Source organism: Acanthaster planci, linkage group LG08, assembly GCF_054643075.1.
Source record: "Acanthaster planci isolate LZ-2023a linkage group LG08, COTS_SCS, whole genome shotgun sequence".
Taxonomy (NCBI): Eukaryota; Metazoa; Echinodermata; class Asteroidea; order Valvatida; family Acanthasteridae; genus Acanthaster; species Acanthaster planci.
Genome location: NC_141784.1, coordinates 11,466,318 through 11,482,097, shown reverse-complemented (window position 1 = coordinate 11,482,097; position 15,780 = coordinate 11,466,318). Strand labels below are relative to the sequence as shown.

At 41.4% G+C, this 15,780-nt stretch overlaps 1 protein-coding gene across 1 annotated transcript in view; it reads right to left on the bottom strand.

The window, feature by feature from the left end:
• cers1 (ceramide synthase 1) overlaps positions 1–15,780 on the bottom strand; it is a 39,940-nt gene that overhangs the window by 6,098 nt on the left and 18,062 nt on the right. The window contains exons 2-6 of the mRNA XM_022244119.2: positions 6,655–6,814; positions 6,038–6,218; positions 3,080–3,244; positions 2,164–2,317; positions 930–1,093 (exon numbers count right to left, since the gene is read on the bottom strand). Of these exons, the coding sequence (XP_022099811.1) occupies positions 930–1,093; positions 2,164–2,317; positions 3,080–3,244; positions 6,038–6,218; positions 6,655–6,814 (824 nt within the window). The remainder of the gene's footprint in view (positions 1–929; positions 1,094–2,163; positions 2,318–3,079; positions 3,245–6,037; positions 6,219–6,654; positions 6,815–15,780) is intronic.

Here is a 15,780-nt window from a genome sequence, read left to right as displayed (position 1 = left end):
TGGATGAGAAAGGGACAGGAGCCAATGGAACAATTAGTATCAAACACTGAGAGATAAAAGAAACCTGACACTTGCTGCTGAAACGCTTGTAGAGGATGTCGTTTCACAACAAAAAGGAGTCCCAGGTGTGGTATTACTTGGGGCAATATCTAAACTTTTTAGCACAAAGTGCCACAGCCAATTCTCGCCCACAAGTGGGAAATCTCAAGTGCTTTTGACATTCATTTGCACAAGATGTACAGAATAGTTCTTTCCACAATGCCATGTTTCCAGCATAAAGAGGGTTTGGGTCTGTGCCAAAAAAAGGAGAAAAGTTGTTACAAAGTCTGATGGACAACAACCTCTTAGCTGCAGACTTAATTCTGGATTTTGAAAAAAACTTTTTCAGTTTACGGGCTGTACTGATGACATCACACTTTGTGCCCATGTGCACTTTTCTATGGAGTAAGTGGGGCCCACAGTCCACTGACCACCACAGAAAAGTGCAATACACAAACGAAGTGTGGCATCATTCCTTCCTCAAGTCCTTGTGCTACCTCAGGACAATTTATCCAACCCTCCTGAATCCAAACAAATCCAAACAGCAATTTGGGGGATTTGCCAAAAAACAGTGCTGTTGGATTGCTTTGCAATTTAATTTATGAGCGATGGTTTCTGCTTAGAGCAATTCTGCATATACTTTGGAAATTCAGTCACATTGTTGCCTCAAGATTTATAAAAAATGAAAGAAGAAGTAAAAGTAATGGTGCTGTTTACTATTTCCACTGTCTTTTAAAAACTTTTGAGATTTACCAATGATAATGAGGACAGTAACACAGCGACCAAATTTCCAACTTTCATGTAGACCTGCGCCACAAAAATTAGTTCTTTGTCCCCTTCTGACTGGCATACTCAGTAAGTTGTCACGGGAGTCCGACAGCTTCACCTACCCGTTGCAGACTTGTTCTGTGGTCTCTGCACCGCCCTTCTTTTGCAGTTCCTCTAGCTCCTTGGTCTTCTTTATCTTCAGCACCTCCTCGTCTGTCTCCTCCCGAATGTCTTCCAGCTCCTTCATGGAGCCCGTGACAATCCTCACCAGGAAGATGACAATGAACTGAGAAGTAAGGAAACAAAGTCAGTCAATGAACAAAGTGCCGACATTTTCAGTTATGGCACGGCACGTGAAGGCAGAGTGTGAGACTGTGAAATGGATTTGATTGCCACGGAGCATCTGCCGAGAAAATAATCCCTAGAGTCAAAGTGCATTCAACTTGAGCCAATCAAAAGCAGAAGTGCTAGATGTAGAGGTCACAGATTTGAATTCACATCTGCCTTTGTGCTGAGTATGAACCTGCCGAGAAATCAAACTATGCACACATGCATGCAACATGGTGGAAGCAATGCAGGGTAACTGGTTGGTGAGGGGTTCCTGAACTGATTAGCTTTGAGTGAAGTATCACGGTTTTCCCGTTGTCACACAGAATCCAAAGCTCGATAAACACAACATAGTGCAAGGGGACAGTTCTGCAGAATTGCTGGTTCTGGGTGTTGGCCAAGTTTTCTGAACTTTTCTGAACAAAGAGAGCTCAAAATAAATAAAAACCCTGCTTACAACATTCAGGGCCATCATATGACCATTAGAAGCCATCTCCACTGTCATGCAATCTAGAGTGAAGTACAAGCCTTTCAAATGAATTTCTCACAAAAATATAGAAGGTGTGACGTTTCAATCCTGGCAGAATCTTTCTCAAAGGCAAAAAAAGGCAATGCATTTTACAAATGAATTTGTGACAGTTTCTGTTGTCACTGTTGTGAATCGTGACGGAACTGTTCTTTTTCCTGTGAGAGACTCGACCAACGAGCTCTGCCAAACAACACTTCACTATTAAGAAACAGATACAGACACCAATACCATGCACGATATGGGGCCCAAGAGTACCCCCCCACATGTCCAATCCCTGTATACACTCGAGACTATTGTTACCTAACACATCCCCCCCAAGAAGTCTGTAAAGAATTCCTGAGATTCCGATCAAACAATGGCCAACACAAAGGGGGGGGTTCTCTCCGCCCCATATCTTGCATCTTGTGCAGACACCAGCATCTGTGGCAACAATGAGTAATCACCAGCTGTGCGTCACATAAGCCTGGTGTCTGAGTTATTAATACCAAGCGAACACTTACAGAGAACCAATAGATGTCCATTCCGAACAGCAGCCAGAGCATGATGTTGAATTCCATGCCAAATGGTAGATGGTCCGTGTAGTAGATCTTGGCCGTTGATGGCAGGATAGAGTACAGGACCTTCAGCGGGAACCAGTACATGCGCAACACCAGCCTTTTTGGAGATCAAAGACATCAAAATAAATTGAAGTTAAACTTTGGTATCGATTTTTTTCCTCTTATTTCCTTGGTCTACTGCAGTAATGGTATGATCCAATTGGACACTAGCAATTTTCTGACCACTTTTGGCATGCGACCAACCAAAAGCAGATGGGGAAGGACAAAATAATGTCCGAAGGAAATGTAAGGGTGACAAGTTCAAAAGCAAAATCTTGTTGGTGTCTTGAATCTGGTTTCTGTGTCTTTAACAAACTGTGACTTTGTATTCATGTGCCTTTGTACAACTTGATGTGACTGATCAAAAGCTGATGACGGAAAAAAAAATTGATCGTGCTGGTACATTTTGTCTGCACCATTTCTTGGCCTAATTTCATGCACTGTGCTGCATTACACAGACTTAAATTTCCCTCCAGAGCCTTGTTAATGGAAATGCATCATTATTCAATGCTAAAAATTCTAACATGAATTGTATATTCAAAAAAAAAAAAACTGTGAAACTCGAGTGTAATGATTGTGTGAAAATGCTGGGGCTGAACCTGACGTTTTTTGGTGCTTGTGCTTAAAGATTTCTGAACACATGTTTAAAATGCAAAAGGTAAATGTTTTCTAACTTTGAACTGAAAATTGGCAAGAAAATACCCGCAACTAAAAACGGAGTCATGTTTTTTTTGTAGGTGGCCAGAAAGTTTCCAAAACAAATAATTAGAAAGAGCAATTTTTGCTTGAACCTTGAAGTTTACAATGAAAGAGCTCTTACCAAGATGAGGTGAACACAACAAAGCCAACGTTGGCTAAAAATTCGTGGATTCCGTGAAACGTTCCATCTGCCCTGATCTTGAAGTAAATGTTGATCTTTGAAAACTCCAGACAGATGTCGCAGAAATCGTGGCAGAACAAGACTAAGATGCCAACATTATGATACCTGGGAGTGAGATTCAGAAACACCTTGACAAGTCAACTTTTGAAGGTGTACGTACACACAAATGAGCAGAGCCTACGGTTCAGTTCTCAACGCCAAAGCCAACCTGTGCAACCCAGTACTCATGTTCACACGCCACATGACTTTCCGTATTGAAATTGAGTAAAATTTCAAATAATTTGACAGCCTTCACTACACCTAACTGGTAACCTATAGGCTAGTTCATATTTGGCACAAACAAAACAAACGTGAAATTGATGTCAGCTTAAATATTCATGCTGCCAATTCAGAGAAGTTCAACATATTTCATCTCAAAAGGAATTTCGCTGCAAATGTTTTGTGATGTCAAATTCACTTCCCTAATTCGCATCTTCCTTTTGAAAGTGTGAACCATGCACTGTGAGGTTTAAAATAAGCAATCAACTACATATACAGAATACAAGGACTTGCGGATGCTTACATTCCATTTTGCTTTCAAATGGAATGCACTTTTACGCTGTGCACCTGGAGAGCTGCATAAGATTCTGTTACCGAGCATTCTCAAAACCTCCCTCAACTAAAAAGAACGAGCTAGTCCAATTTATTGATATATTTGCCTGCCCTCAGAGAGCTCCTGATTTTGACATTCCATCTATGAACATACTCATACTGATAATTCCAACTGTTACTGCCTTGCAGAGAGGACGAATGAGAGCAGGGGGGGGGTAACCAGCCTATAGCAATGGATAATACTATACATTCTTAGCCTGGTCAGTGCTGCAGTGTTATGGAGATGGGCAGCTGCCTGCTGAGCTTATTGGGTTGGGATATGCCTCCTATGCAATGCACCGTTATCAGGAACATGACATGAAAGTGGCTGGCATGCTTATTCTGCATTACTTTCAACCTCTCTCAGAAGTCTAAAAACTCAAATGTGCACCTTTTTTCACATGAAAATCTTTTCCTAGCTTTTCCTGACAAATGAGAGTGCCATGATGTCATTTCAGAAACAAACTGTTCATTTGAGTCTGTTAAACAATTGGCCCCCCCCCAAAAAAACCCAGAAATTTTTATACAGGAAAACAGCCAAAATTCTGGGAAAATTTTGTTCGGAGATGGCTATGACTTTTAAAGTTTCCTCCAGAAATGGCACTGCACTCAGTTCATAACTATGTACATTCACATTAGTACAAAAGGAAAAAAGCCATCAAAATATAAACAAAAAAGTTGAAAATACATGAAAGGGTACATAAGGGTGCAATAATAAGGACTTCCAAAGTGACTCTGTATGTCCCTTTAAAAACTTCTACATGTAGCTCGGAACGTTTTGAGAAAGAGCACGTGACTGAACTTGTTTTTTTTAAACTGAAGTTTAGGTCTTAAAATAGGAATTTGAGGTTTAATGTATTTCAGAAGGGCTTTCTTGTGATTTAATGTGAATGTAATTACACAGGCTGCTTTTTTCAGTACCAAATTCCACTGCCATAAATGCAGAAATTTAATCACACTGTTTATAGGTGAGGGTAGTATTTCATGTGGATCCCTCCCAAAAAGCCACGTGAAATTGCATTAAAACTAGCTGAGCGTGAATGAGTGTCAGCTGATACGGGTCTCCACACAGGCCATTCAGATTAGATGCCACTGCAATCGGCAATCAAATGCATCTCTACCACCTACACTACAAAGGCGCCCATGCCTCAAGTTCACCCTGATTTAGCATCAGGGCGTGCGTACTGACTCTACAAAAATCCAACCCTCCTTTTCCATTCCATCTAAAACCTGGAAAAATCCCGACATCTTTGTGAAGAAGCTTTGAATCTTCCACACATAAACTTCTGCAGACAAACGGAGGCATGTTCTGCATGGTTCAAAGAAATGATCGCGCATTAATTTGGGCGTCAACTGTACACGCCCTGGTATGGCGCTTGTCGCTTTGACGCCAACACAAAAAAAATTGGGCATTTTGGATTCTGATCTCTGCCCACATGGTCAAGTCTGACCATGTCTTGCCTGGATGAGAGATAACAGGCCACCCCTCCTCCACTAGTGACACATATCACCAACTGCCATTTTGGACTGCTATGATTGACCTAGAATATGATAAGAATCCCTATGTAACACCAACAGTGTCAGAGCTGTTAAATGTACAGTCCTGCATCCGTTAAAATACTGCAAAACCTTGGGCCATATCTCAAAACGCATAGCACTGCCACAGCGGAATGTACTGATGAACAAATTCGATCAGCCAACGGACCAGCCACACGATTGCATGCCATTTGGGCTGGTGTCCTGCTTTTTTTGCGGGGCAAGTTTCTGCACTGAGTGGTCCCATGAAATTACATGCGCGTCTAACTTCTGGGTTTTTTGGGGTTTTTTGGTATTTTCAGGGGCATTTAGAACGCAGACTCTGAGCTTAATCGTGAAAGGAAGCTTTCTGTCAAGTTTCCCCCTACCTTGAAGCAGCACACTGTACACGAGAATCTATCATTTAGTAAGTCTGTGGCGTGTTTGTTTTGGCACTGGGCAAATGGACGCCATGGCAACTGTTGCCCCATCCTTTCTACCAGTACACTGTATGCCAACTGGTAAGGAGTTATCTATGCATGGAGCAGATTGTTCCTTGCAGCTCCTCCTCATAGACTTTCACGTATCATTTAAAGGAATGGGATCAATCAATTCTTATATTAATACATACACAGAGCCTTTAACAGTGACTCTAATTTATGCACAGACATGTACACACAGTCGCTTGACAGTTCTCAGAGGAGAACATTCCTCACTGAAAGAGAGAAAACAATGACTGCTGGCTCAACCAACCTGGATGCATAAGAGAAACCTATGAGGCTGAGGGTGAGCACATGGTGCATGACGAGCATAACCGAGTCTGACCGCCAGACGTCCAGGAAGATGGTGGCAAAGAAGCAGTGCAGGTAGAAGCTGCATTCGATTGCATAGGCCCAGTAGATCAGAGGGGGCACTACCATGGCTGGTTGCCAGCCTAAAAAAAAAACGGAGGAAGAAAAGACAAAAATGGTAACACAGAGCGTCACTGAAAGGATTTTTTTCTTGCTGTTAATTCCTGGATTTCTCACCATTTCTTTACAGGTGCCAAACTCCTCTTAATTCAGACTGAGCTGGGGCACAAGTGGCCAAAGTGATTGCTTGGATGACTGAATCTTATTCTACTACATGCAGCGTATTGCACTTGGGTAAAGACTGGAACGCATCTCGATTCACTGCTGGTTACAAATGCTTTCAAGAGCTCAGCATACTGTGCAGAAGGTCTAAAAGATCTTGTGATTGCCTTGAGTAATGGCTTTTACACAAGCTAGAACAGAACTACATGTACATGTACAGTGTAGGGGTAATAACTTTGTGGAGGGAGGGGCATATTTGTGGGGGGTAAGTGGCCGGCTGATTTTGTCTATTCTCACCTTTAAAGATAGATGGTGGATCCCCAAATATATCAAATTCTGACTGACTGACCACATACGCGACGTAGGACCAGGAGATGACATAGAAAAACATGCGCCAGGAACTCTCGGCCATCTTAGTGACATTGCCTTTAGTGAGGTTGCAGCTGAGAGCAGTCGGCTGTAGGACGTTCAAGAGAATTAAAAAGAACGCATTACAGAAGATTTCCACTATAAAACTGCTGTGAGAGAGACTTCATGCGGTTGTTACAAATTCACATGAACACCACTGTTAAGTGCTCACATGACATCAGATGTCTAAGTCATTGGGGAAATGTTAACATTACTGCACTAGACCGTGGGATGAGTCAAATGATTTAGGTGACATTTGTGAACCTTCTACACGGGTCATGCAATAATTGGGATCAGCTGTGATATATCGTGTCCCTGTTACACCCAAACTGTGTGACATAGAATATATCACTGGAATTGACTTAAAAGGTACTTTACACTACTTAATGTTGGAAATTGAAAAAAAAAATGGATCCTAAGCTTACAAAAATCATATTTAAGATGTGACAGGGCCACATGAACAACTGTACCCCAAATACATATGTGTATAATGACCCAAAACTATTCAAACTAAGTGAACTAACCATACTGAAAGTGGTCAAATGATTTTTAACACTGTTCGTCAAAAACTGCAAGTGCTCTTTGAAGTCTCAATGTACGTGTATTACTTGTGTTTACACTTAAGGAGGTGAAAGTCACTCTATTACATTTTCTGGTCCTAGTTCACACCATTATGAACAATAAATGTCGCAACCTGACCTTGCATATAAATTATGCATATGAACATGTACAGTATGGAGCACAGTCTTGTGTCATGATCAGCATACACTGTATGTACCGGTACAGGTACATATGCTGGTAGTACATACATACATGCACAGTACATCCCTATGCTTCCCAAAAGACTTAGTATGGTTAGCTACAAGCACATGGAGTTGTGAGGTTAAACAAACATCATACACAACTCTGCCGCACACTGGCTTAACCATCCACAGACGAGCACATGCACATGTGTGATGGGCAAACCCAAACATGCTTGTACAGTCTACAATCCTGGACCAATCTCGTTGGAACATGCCTCCCCCTCGCCCGCTGTCAATGTTGTTTCTCATTGGGTAAGCTGGGCTTAATCTTGGTCCAATAAATGACCGCAACATTGAATGGGGGAGAGGGGGATCTTTTCACTGCGCTTGCCACAAGGTGTTCCAACTATTTTGTTCAGGATTGTCTGAGTGTCTTAGTGGAAAGTGGGTGTCATTAGTGTGGGTCCAGGAGGGCGGGCTTTTGCCGCATTGCTGTTTTAGGCACTGCCGTGTGATGCTGTTGGCATTAGATGGTTATGGAGTGGAATAAATAATGACTATTATATGCAAAATGTGGTTGTATGCCCTATCAAGAGCATAATAACCCCCCCCAAAGAAAGTACATGTACATGTATATGTAAATACATAGTTATTTAACCCTAACTGCCCAAACCTGCCATACTCCAACAGCAGGTTTTGTGAGGTTTCGGCAGGTGTGGTACCGTACCTGAGGAACTTGTTGTTGAATTTTGTGAGACTTGGGATGAAAGGCCCAGGGAGATGATGTTGGATTCTGTGTGAGTTGGGACACACACGGGTCACTGTGTGCAGTGTCTGGCTTGCTGTACCAATTGTTGGACTATGCTTGATTTCGTCAGGTTTGGTACTGTTCAGTGCAAGTCATCCTATACTGCATAGACCCATCCATACCATATCACTCAAACTCCAACGGGCTCATTCTGTTGGAGTTTAAAGTAGCCTGCATGTTTAAGTACATGTACATAGACAAGCACATGAACCTGTTGGATTTTGTGAGGCTCAGTATGCATTTTTTAAGGGCGAGATGTACACACTCCCTATTAAGATTGGGCGGACTTTTTAGCGACAATCCTGGACAAATCTCGTTGGAACATGCCTCCCCCTCGCCCGCTGTCAATGTTGTTTCTCATTGGGTAAGCTGGGCTTAATCTTGGTCCAATAAATGACCGCAACATTGAATGGGGGAGAGGGGGATCCTTTTACTGCGCTTGCCACAAGGTGTTCCAACTATTTTGTCCAGGATTGCAGATGACAAGCAATGAGCGTGCAAGAGTGGATGAGTTGCTGCTGTACGTAATTCCAAGCCCTGCAGCAGTTCGTGTACATGTACAGGACAAGGACAAGTGCCTTCACCACTTGAGGATCAGGAATGTACATGTACAAGGCTTGTAACTTCTCTGCAAATCAGACAGGTTACGGTGCCAACTGCAAATCCAGTCTCTCTGAGATTAGCCTCTCTCTGCGGCCCAGCCGGCGGGCCATCTACCATATGACAAGGTGGCATCCTATGTAAGAAAAAAACCCTTTTGGACAGTCTCAATTGATCAAGGCATGGGATGACAAAAAGCAATGCATTTTACACACAAACTTTTGGGGAGTAATTACTCAAATGTATTTTTTTCTATTATGTTATCTCAAGTACTTTGTACCTGCTCATCAACTCACAACCAGATACAGTCTCAAAAAAATTTGTTGCCACCCTAAATAAAAATACAAAGAGGTAGAAATCTTCACAGGCCTTGAAAATACATGTAGATGGCGCAGGAAGCTAAAAAGTGCCTGTTTGTCTAAAAATGAGCCCCTAAATTACAAAGAAAGGCACAAATACTTACGCCCATGTTTCCATTCTTGCCATGAAAAATACCTGAACTTTTTTACTTCAGATCATCTTTGTCATGGAACCACAATGTAAGTACAATTTTTCTTACGATGTCACCAAGCGCTAGTGCGGCAGGCTCACAAACGTGGCCAAGACCAACAGTACTAGAGCTCTGTAATCCACGTGACTTAATCTACTGTACACTGTACCGATACATGTACCTGCGTTCAGTGATACGTACCTGATGTGCAACCAGCCAGCTCAAAGCGCAAGCCTTGTGTATAAACAGCTACATGCGTTGTTTGGCTACACTACAAATACAGGGCGAGGATTCCCCTCATTTTCTGTTTTCTCCAAATGAGGCAATCTACATTCAGAATTTGCATCTTGGTATGAACAGATAAAAAGCCCTTTTAATTAAGCTTGTTATTGTTGAGCTCTGAAGAAAACTGACACTGCGTTCGATTTGGATGCTTCCATATTTATTTAAACAGATAAAAAGAGAAAACATGTTTTCCTTAGAGGTGTTCTTTCAAAAAAATTCCCCACCCTAAAATTTTTGACCCAAAAACTTAGAAGAAATTATGATACTACCCACCTACCCAACCTATTTTCCTTCAATGTAATCATGGTAATAAGAAGCACATCTATTCTTTTGTTTGGCGTTAGGGATTCCCTACATCATTCTTCTTTTCCAGATGTATTTTTGCGTTAAGAAGATGTTAATTATATATAACGAGTTTTGCCCTTACCCAACGTATATTAACCATAATAGTCCTCAGTCCTCCAACAGGTGAAGGATTGAGGACTGTTAGGGTTAATAAGTACTGTATGCTCAGTGCTTGTCTGAGAGCTCGTGAAAAAACCTCACAAGCTTACTCCGGTGGGACTTGAACCCACGACCTCCTGCTTACTAGTGCAGATGTCTTAACCCCTCGACCACCCAGCTTGCTGGGGTCGGCAAGTCATTCTTCTTTCCGATATCTTTAATATTTTATTTTGAAAAACTATGAATGACCAATGCAATAATCCCCCCACTGCCGTATGTTAAACATGTGAATATTTAATAAGGGTAACTCTGGCCTAAACTGGTTCACTTTGCCCATAGGTCTGTGCACAAACAAAACTGCCTGTTTTTTACCATCCATTCACTTGATGCAATGAGTAATGTACATGTACCGGTAGGTTTAAAAGGTTTACTCATGGTTGCACACCTGCATGACCTTTGTAAATTCAGTTTTCCATGTTAGTAGCAGAATGGTCCCTCTGACTAGATTTTTCACAACAGGACCCCAAGCTTGAGGGCACAAACCTCCCTCAATAAAAGTCCTGCTGTTTACACCTCAAAACTGCCCGGCATTTTATTGTCTGTATCATTTTAAGCCATGTTCCCATTGGACTATTTTTGGTTAACTTACAGCAACTTTCTTGTAGAATTACAAAACTAAATCCAATGGGAACACAACGTAAACTAACGTCCCTGTCAACTTACTGCGATTGAGATGTAAAACTAACAGGCCGAAAAGGGTCACGGAAGATTTCGGCACAGCCACAGTAAGTTAGCACAGGTGCAAGAAAACCCAATGGGAACAGTTCCCATACAATGTAGATTGACCGCGACCACGCTAAACATATGAAGCAGACTACTGCCAATACAGAGATTGAAAGCAGGCACGCGAAAATGGTTGTATGGTTCCCAGTCTCTAGCTAGCTCCGTGCTACAGTACAGCAGCATGCCATACACACACACACTGTGAAACGTGTTGGATAAAGCTACACACCGATTTGGTCGAGATACACATAGGCAATGTAATCAGCTGGTCTTATTACTGGTGGGCTTAGCAGAGCGAATAAACATTCCGTTACGGTTTTTTTAAAAAGTCCATGTGGGAATGCATGGTAGATTGACACGAAGGAATGTCGCGGTAAGTTTCTGTACACCCACGGAAGAAAATGTCCAATGGGAACACGGCTTTATTGTGTCTACAGTTCTGAAAATGGTCATACCAACAGATGACATATGGACTACACCATAAGCTAAAAGCGTCATTTCTAAATGTACATGTGTACGATACCGTAGAACTAAATGATGCGAGTGAATCTACACTGTTATGGCATGCAAATGTACCAGTGCAGATCTACCTGTATGACATGATTACATGTACTTGTAAAGGTCTCCAATCTAAGGTTTCTTAAACTTTTCCGCTCTTTCTTTGTGTGTGTGTGTGTGTGTACCAGCATTTGGAAGAAAGTCTGTGCTTCCCTATTTACCCATTATTTAAATGTAATCTGACTTATCAGGTGTTATTAAAGGGATCGAGTGCTCTCTCTGCAACAAGCTCCGATATGCAGGCCTACATGGGTAACACAAGCGATCACGGCTGACTTCGGCAACTGTGCTGACATCGAGGACCCAAACGAGCCTGCAATTGAAGACTGTGCTTTAGTAAAGACCCTCCTCAAGTGAACATGAAGCTTGTGTAGAACCACACCAAAAGCTTCCTGAACTATGAGCTGAGGGCTTATCAATGAAGAAATTGTGAACAATAGATTTAAAATATTGGTAGGTTTAATTTAATAATCAAGATTCCAAACACGGCAAATGGGAAGGGGATATGTATGTACATTGTACACATAAATTGTTGTGCCTAAAGGAAAACAACTTAATGGCAACTGCAAGTGCAATGGGTTCTCAAAACCAGAGATAAAAGAAACCCAATAGGGAACAATGCTGAGGATTGGGTCAAAGTGCACCGTGGCCCAGTATGCCTGAATAAAGTACATGTACATGTAAGTACTTATTGGTATGGATCTGCACCGAACAGGCTGGTTACAAGGTCTATACCAATGCTATACTGACTCACTCAAGCGTTCTGCTTGGGAACCAGACGATATGTAATCAGCATGGGAGGAGAGCACAGATTGCCATGTCTTATCAGTTTTCAATACCCTGTTACATGTAGGCTCAAGTAGCAATTTTTCTCCAATTCAACCAAAGCCAAGGTAGTGGAGTTTGTACTTGCCAGGCCAAATAATCACTCAAAGCAAACTGCTAGTAGATAACTACATGTACTGTACATGTAGATGTCACATTGACGCTCCTTGATTTTTCACACAGAATTTATTAACGGCCAGGACCTTTGAAACTCTGTGAATGCAAAGCCCATACTCATTACACGTGCATACATGTACATGTACGTGTACCAGTACATACTCTACTGTATTCCGATGTGAGCAAATATTGAGATATTGTTGCATTATGTGCTCAGTGGATAGATCTCTGCTCTCACTATTGAAGTACTGTATGGAACTGGAACAAGATTTGTCTAATTGATCATCTGAACGCACTGTCATCAAAGAGTCCAGAGGGAACAGGGCTTGTCTAGTTTTGTGTACCGGACCAATGTACATGTACAAGTAGATCTACATGTATATGTGATGCAATCATGGAAACTACAGTAGTTATCAAATATTTTTTTAAAGAAATCTCTCAAAATACAATGTCCAAAAATCAGATCTTTTTATGTGTTGTACCGGTAACTTCTGCTAACTGTTGATCCGAGAGTTGTTTCAAGGTTGCGATTTCCACAGGAATAAAGTTGACATTGTAAAAATTTGTAAAAAAACGAAATTCAACAAGTTGGAATGGGATGACAAATGACTCTTTTTATTTAATCTCATCGCATGATACACATAATGCATGTGTTCTAAATTTACAGTGTAAACGTCACCAAAGATAGTTCTGTGTGAGGCTAAAAAGGTGACAGAAGAATATGCGACGTGATTGATTTGTTGGACACCGTGTAAACATTTCTGCGGAGTTACTTAAGCTGGAAGCACTTGAATTTACACCAGTTTATTATTGTTCTCTTCGGTGTTTTTATTAGCTTTGGATGCAGGGAGACATGATGGATTCAAGGGATTTCTTTCCTTTTAAGAATGATTCCTACGCGCATGCACGAGTCTGCGGTACGCACGAATGTGATGGAGGTAGTTGTGTATGCCACGCAGACAAACCTGTTCAAGGGTTGAGATGGGAAACAACATTCAAATGCAATGTATTCACATGGATGCAGCGCACAGCATACGTGCTGTTCAAGTGAAGGACTGGCAAAGAACATCATCTTTAACACTGTAGCATGATAACTTTTACAAATAGTGTGTACATACATGTATTATATATCACACGAGCGCCAGTGGAACACAGAATACTGTACTGTGTATGTCTGGTATACCGTGAAGGTACTGTACATGTACAATGTACGTGGGACACAGATGTACTACTTGTAGAGTACATTATTCTGTGATCCACGAGTGGGAGTGTATTAACAAATTTATCTTCAAGCAAATTTGAGTGCAGTGAAGATGTTATAGAGGCCTCTGTGTGTACCGCTATCTGCTAGGCCTTCTGCTTTTAACGTCCAAATAGTGCATTATGCTGGGTATACTATGAAAAGAACCGTGCAATACAGGTATATACATGGACATGTATGCAGGTCACTTATGTATCACACTGTTTGTTGCCATGGACTGAAAAATCAGAACTGAGAATTCAAGTTTGCTTGAAGATGAAAACATGTACATGTACATGAACACTTGTGCACTGGCTTTATGTGTATAAGTAATGTACATGAACATGTACAGCACATGTGAATAAACTGTTCATTACCCAGGAGCACATACATGTACATGTATCGGTACATGTACACACATACATGTACCGTCCCAGAATGTCAAACAATGTACTTTACTGTACCATGCTTTGACTATACAGATCAGTAGATCTTTAGTTGATAGATGATTGGACATGTTTGATATGTTGTAATATACACCGGTATGTACAAAGTCAAATACATACCTTATACTGGTAACACTGCTCGTTTATGTACATTACAGCATATTAGACCTGTCTTATCAATTGACTAACGGGAAGAAAGTGTCATTTGAGCACACTAATGATAAAATGTACGTGTACCAGTAACTTGGTACCGGTAGTGCTATACATAAATAATGCATGAAAAGAGTGATTGTAACCTTAAGTTTGAGTTCAGTTATATTCAAAGGAAAACAACATTCCATGATCTCAATTTCAAATCAAGTTGCAGAGTCCTGTTTTGAAGTAGGTCCAAATTCGGGTCTGTGACACGTTCTCATTTAGGTCATCGCAGCTCTGCGATGTTGTGCACTGAATTGATGAACAGCTACTGTGCGTGTGTACATTGTGTCAACTTGTGTGAGCTTTGCCCAATTACATGTAAAACAGTGAGCTTACAGAGCCATAACTGTCTTTAGACCCAGTGTGCTTGTCAACAATAATTTCATCAGTTACATGTATTTAACCCTGGCTCCCTAGGGTGTTACATTAAATCATATTGCAAATGAAGGATTGAGGACTAGAGGGCTGACAACTGTCATTTCTTTTTTACACTTTGTACTTACTGGTACATAAATGTATGCGTACACAGCTACAAGTACATGATACATGTACCGGTACACCAGTAGTGCAGACTTGCAGTACTTGTGTACGGTGTACTACAAACATGTACATGTACATGTAAATGAAGTACAATACATGTACATACATGTACGTGTACATTTAAATTAAATGTTTTGTCAGACCTAATCAAAAAGTAGCATAGGTTAATGTTTTATTGCTTTTAGCGACAGTACTCCCAGAAATTCAACAATGAACATTTTATTTGTTGATGATACCAGGGTATACATACATGTATGTACATGTACAGTGCATGTATGTTATCTACAGGCCTACAGTTACTGGGGTACATGTATGTGTACCAAGGATAACTGCAAAGATGTACCCCAAGGATAACTGCAAGGACATACCCCAAGGATAACTGCAAGGACGTACCCCAGGATATCTGCAAGGACGTCCCCCAAGGATAACTCCGAAGATGTACCCCAGGATATCTGCAAGGACGTCCCCCAAAGATAACTGCAAGGACGTATGGTACATGTACATGCATTACACCCTGCATTGTAGGGAGGGCTCAGACATTGCTTTGCAACCAGTATCTCTTCATGCCCATAGGCTCTGTGGACTGCGCTCCTCTCACAGCAGTGGCAGAGAGAACAGAAGCTGGGCCAACCATTTCATTTCACTACATGTACAAACTACTGTACATGTGCATGCATGTGTAGTCACTTTGGTCACCCATAGTCCCTTACATGTAGCTTGCAATATGCATGTATCAGTGCATGTACATCTGTGTGGACACAGTGTGTGTCAAGCAGACAAAATGTCTTCGAAATGTGTTAATGAAAGACACACCCTTGCTCACTCACATACATGTACATGTACCATGCCTGTGCATAACTTGGATATCCTGTCTGATATTTCACACATGCCTGTCACCAACATGTTCCAGCCTACAATCAGTACTGCTCAGAGTACTC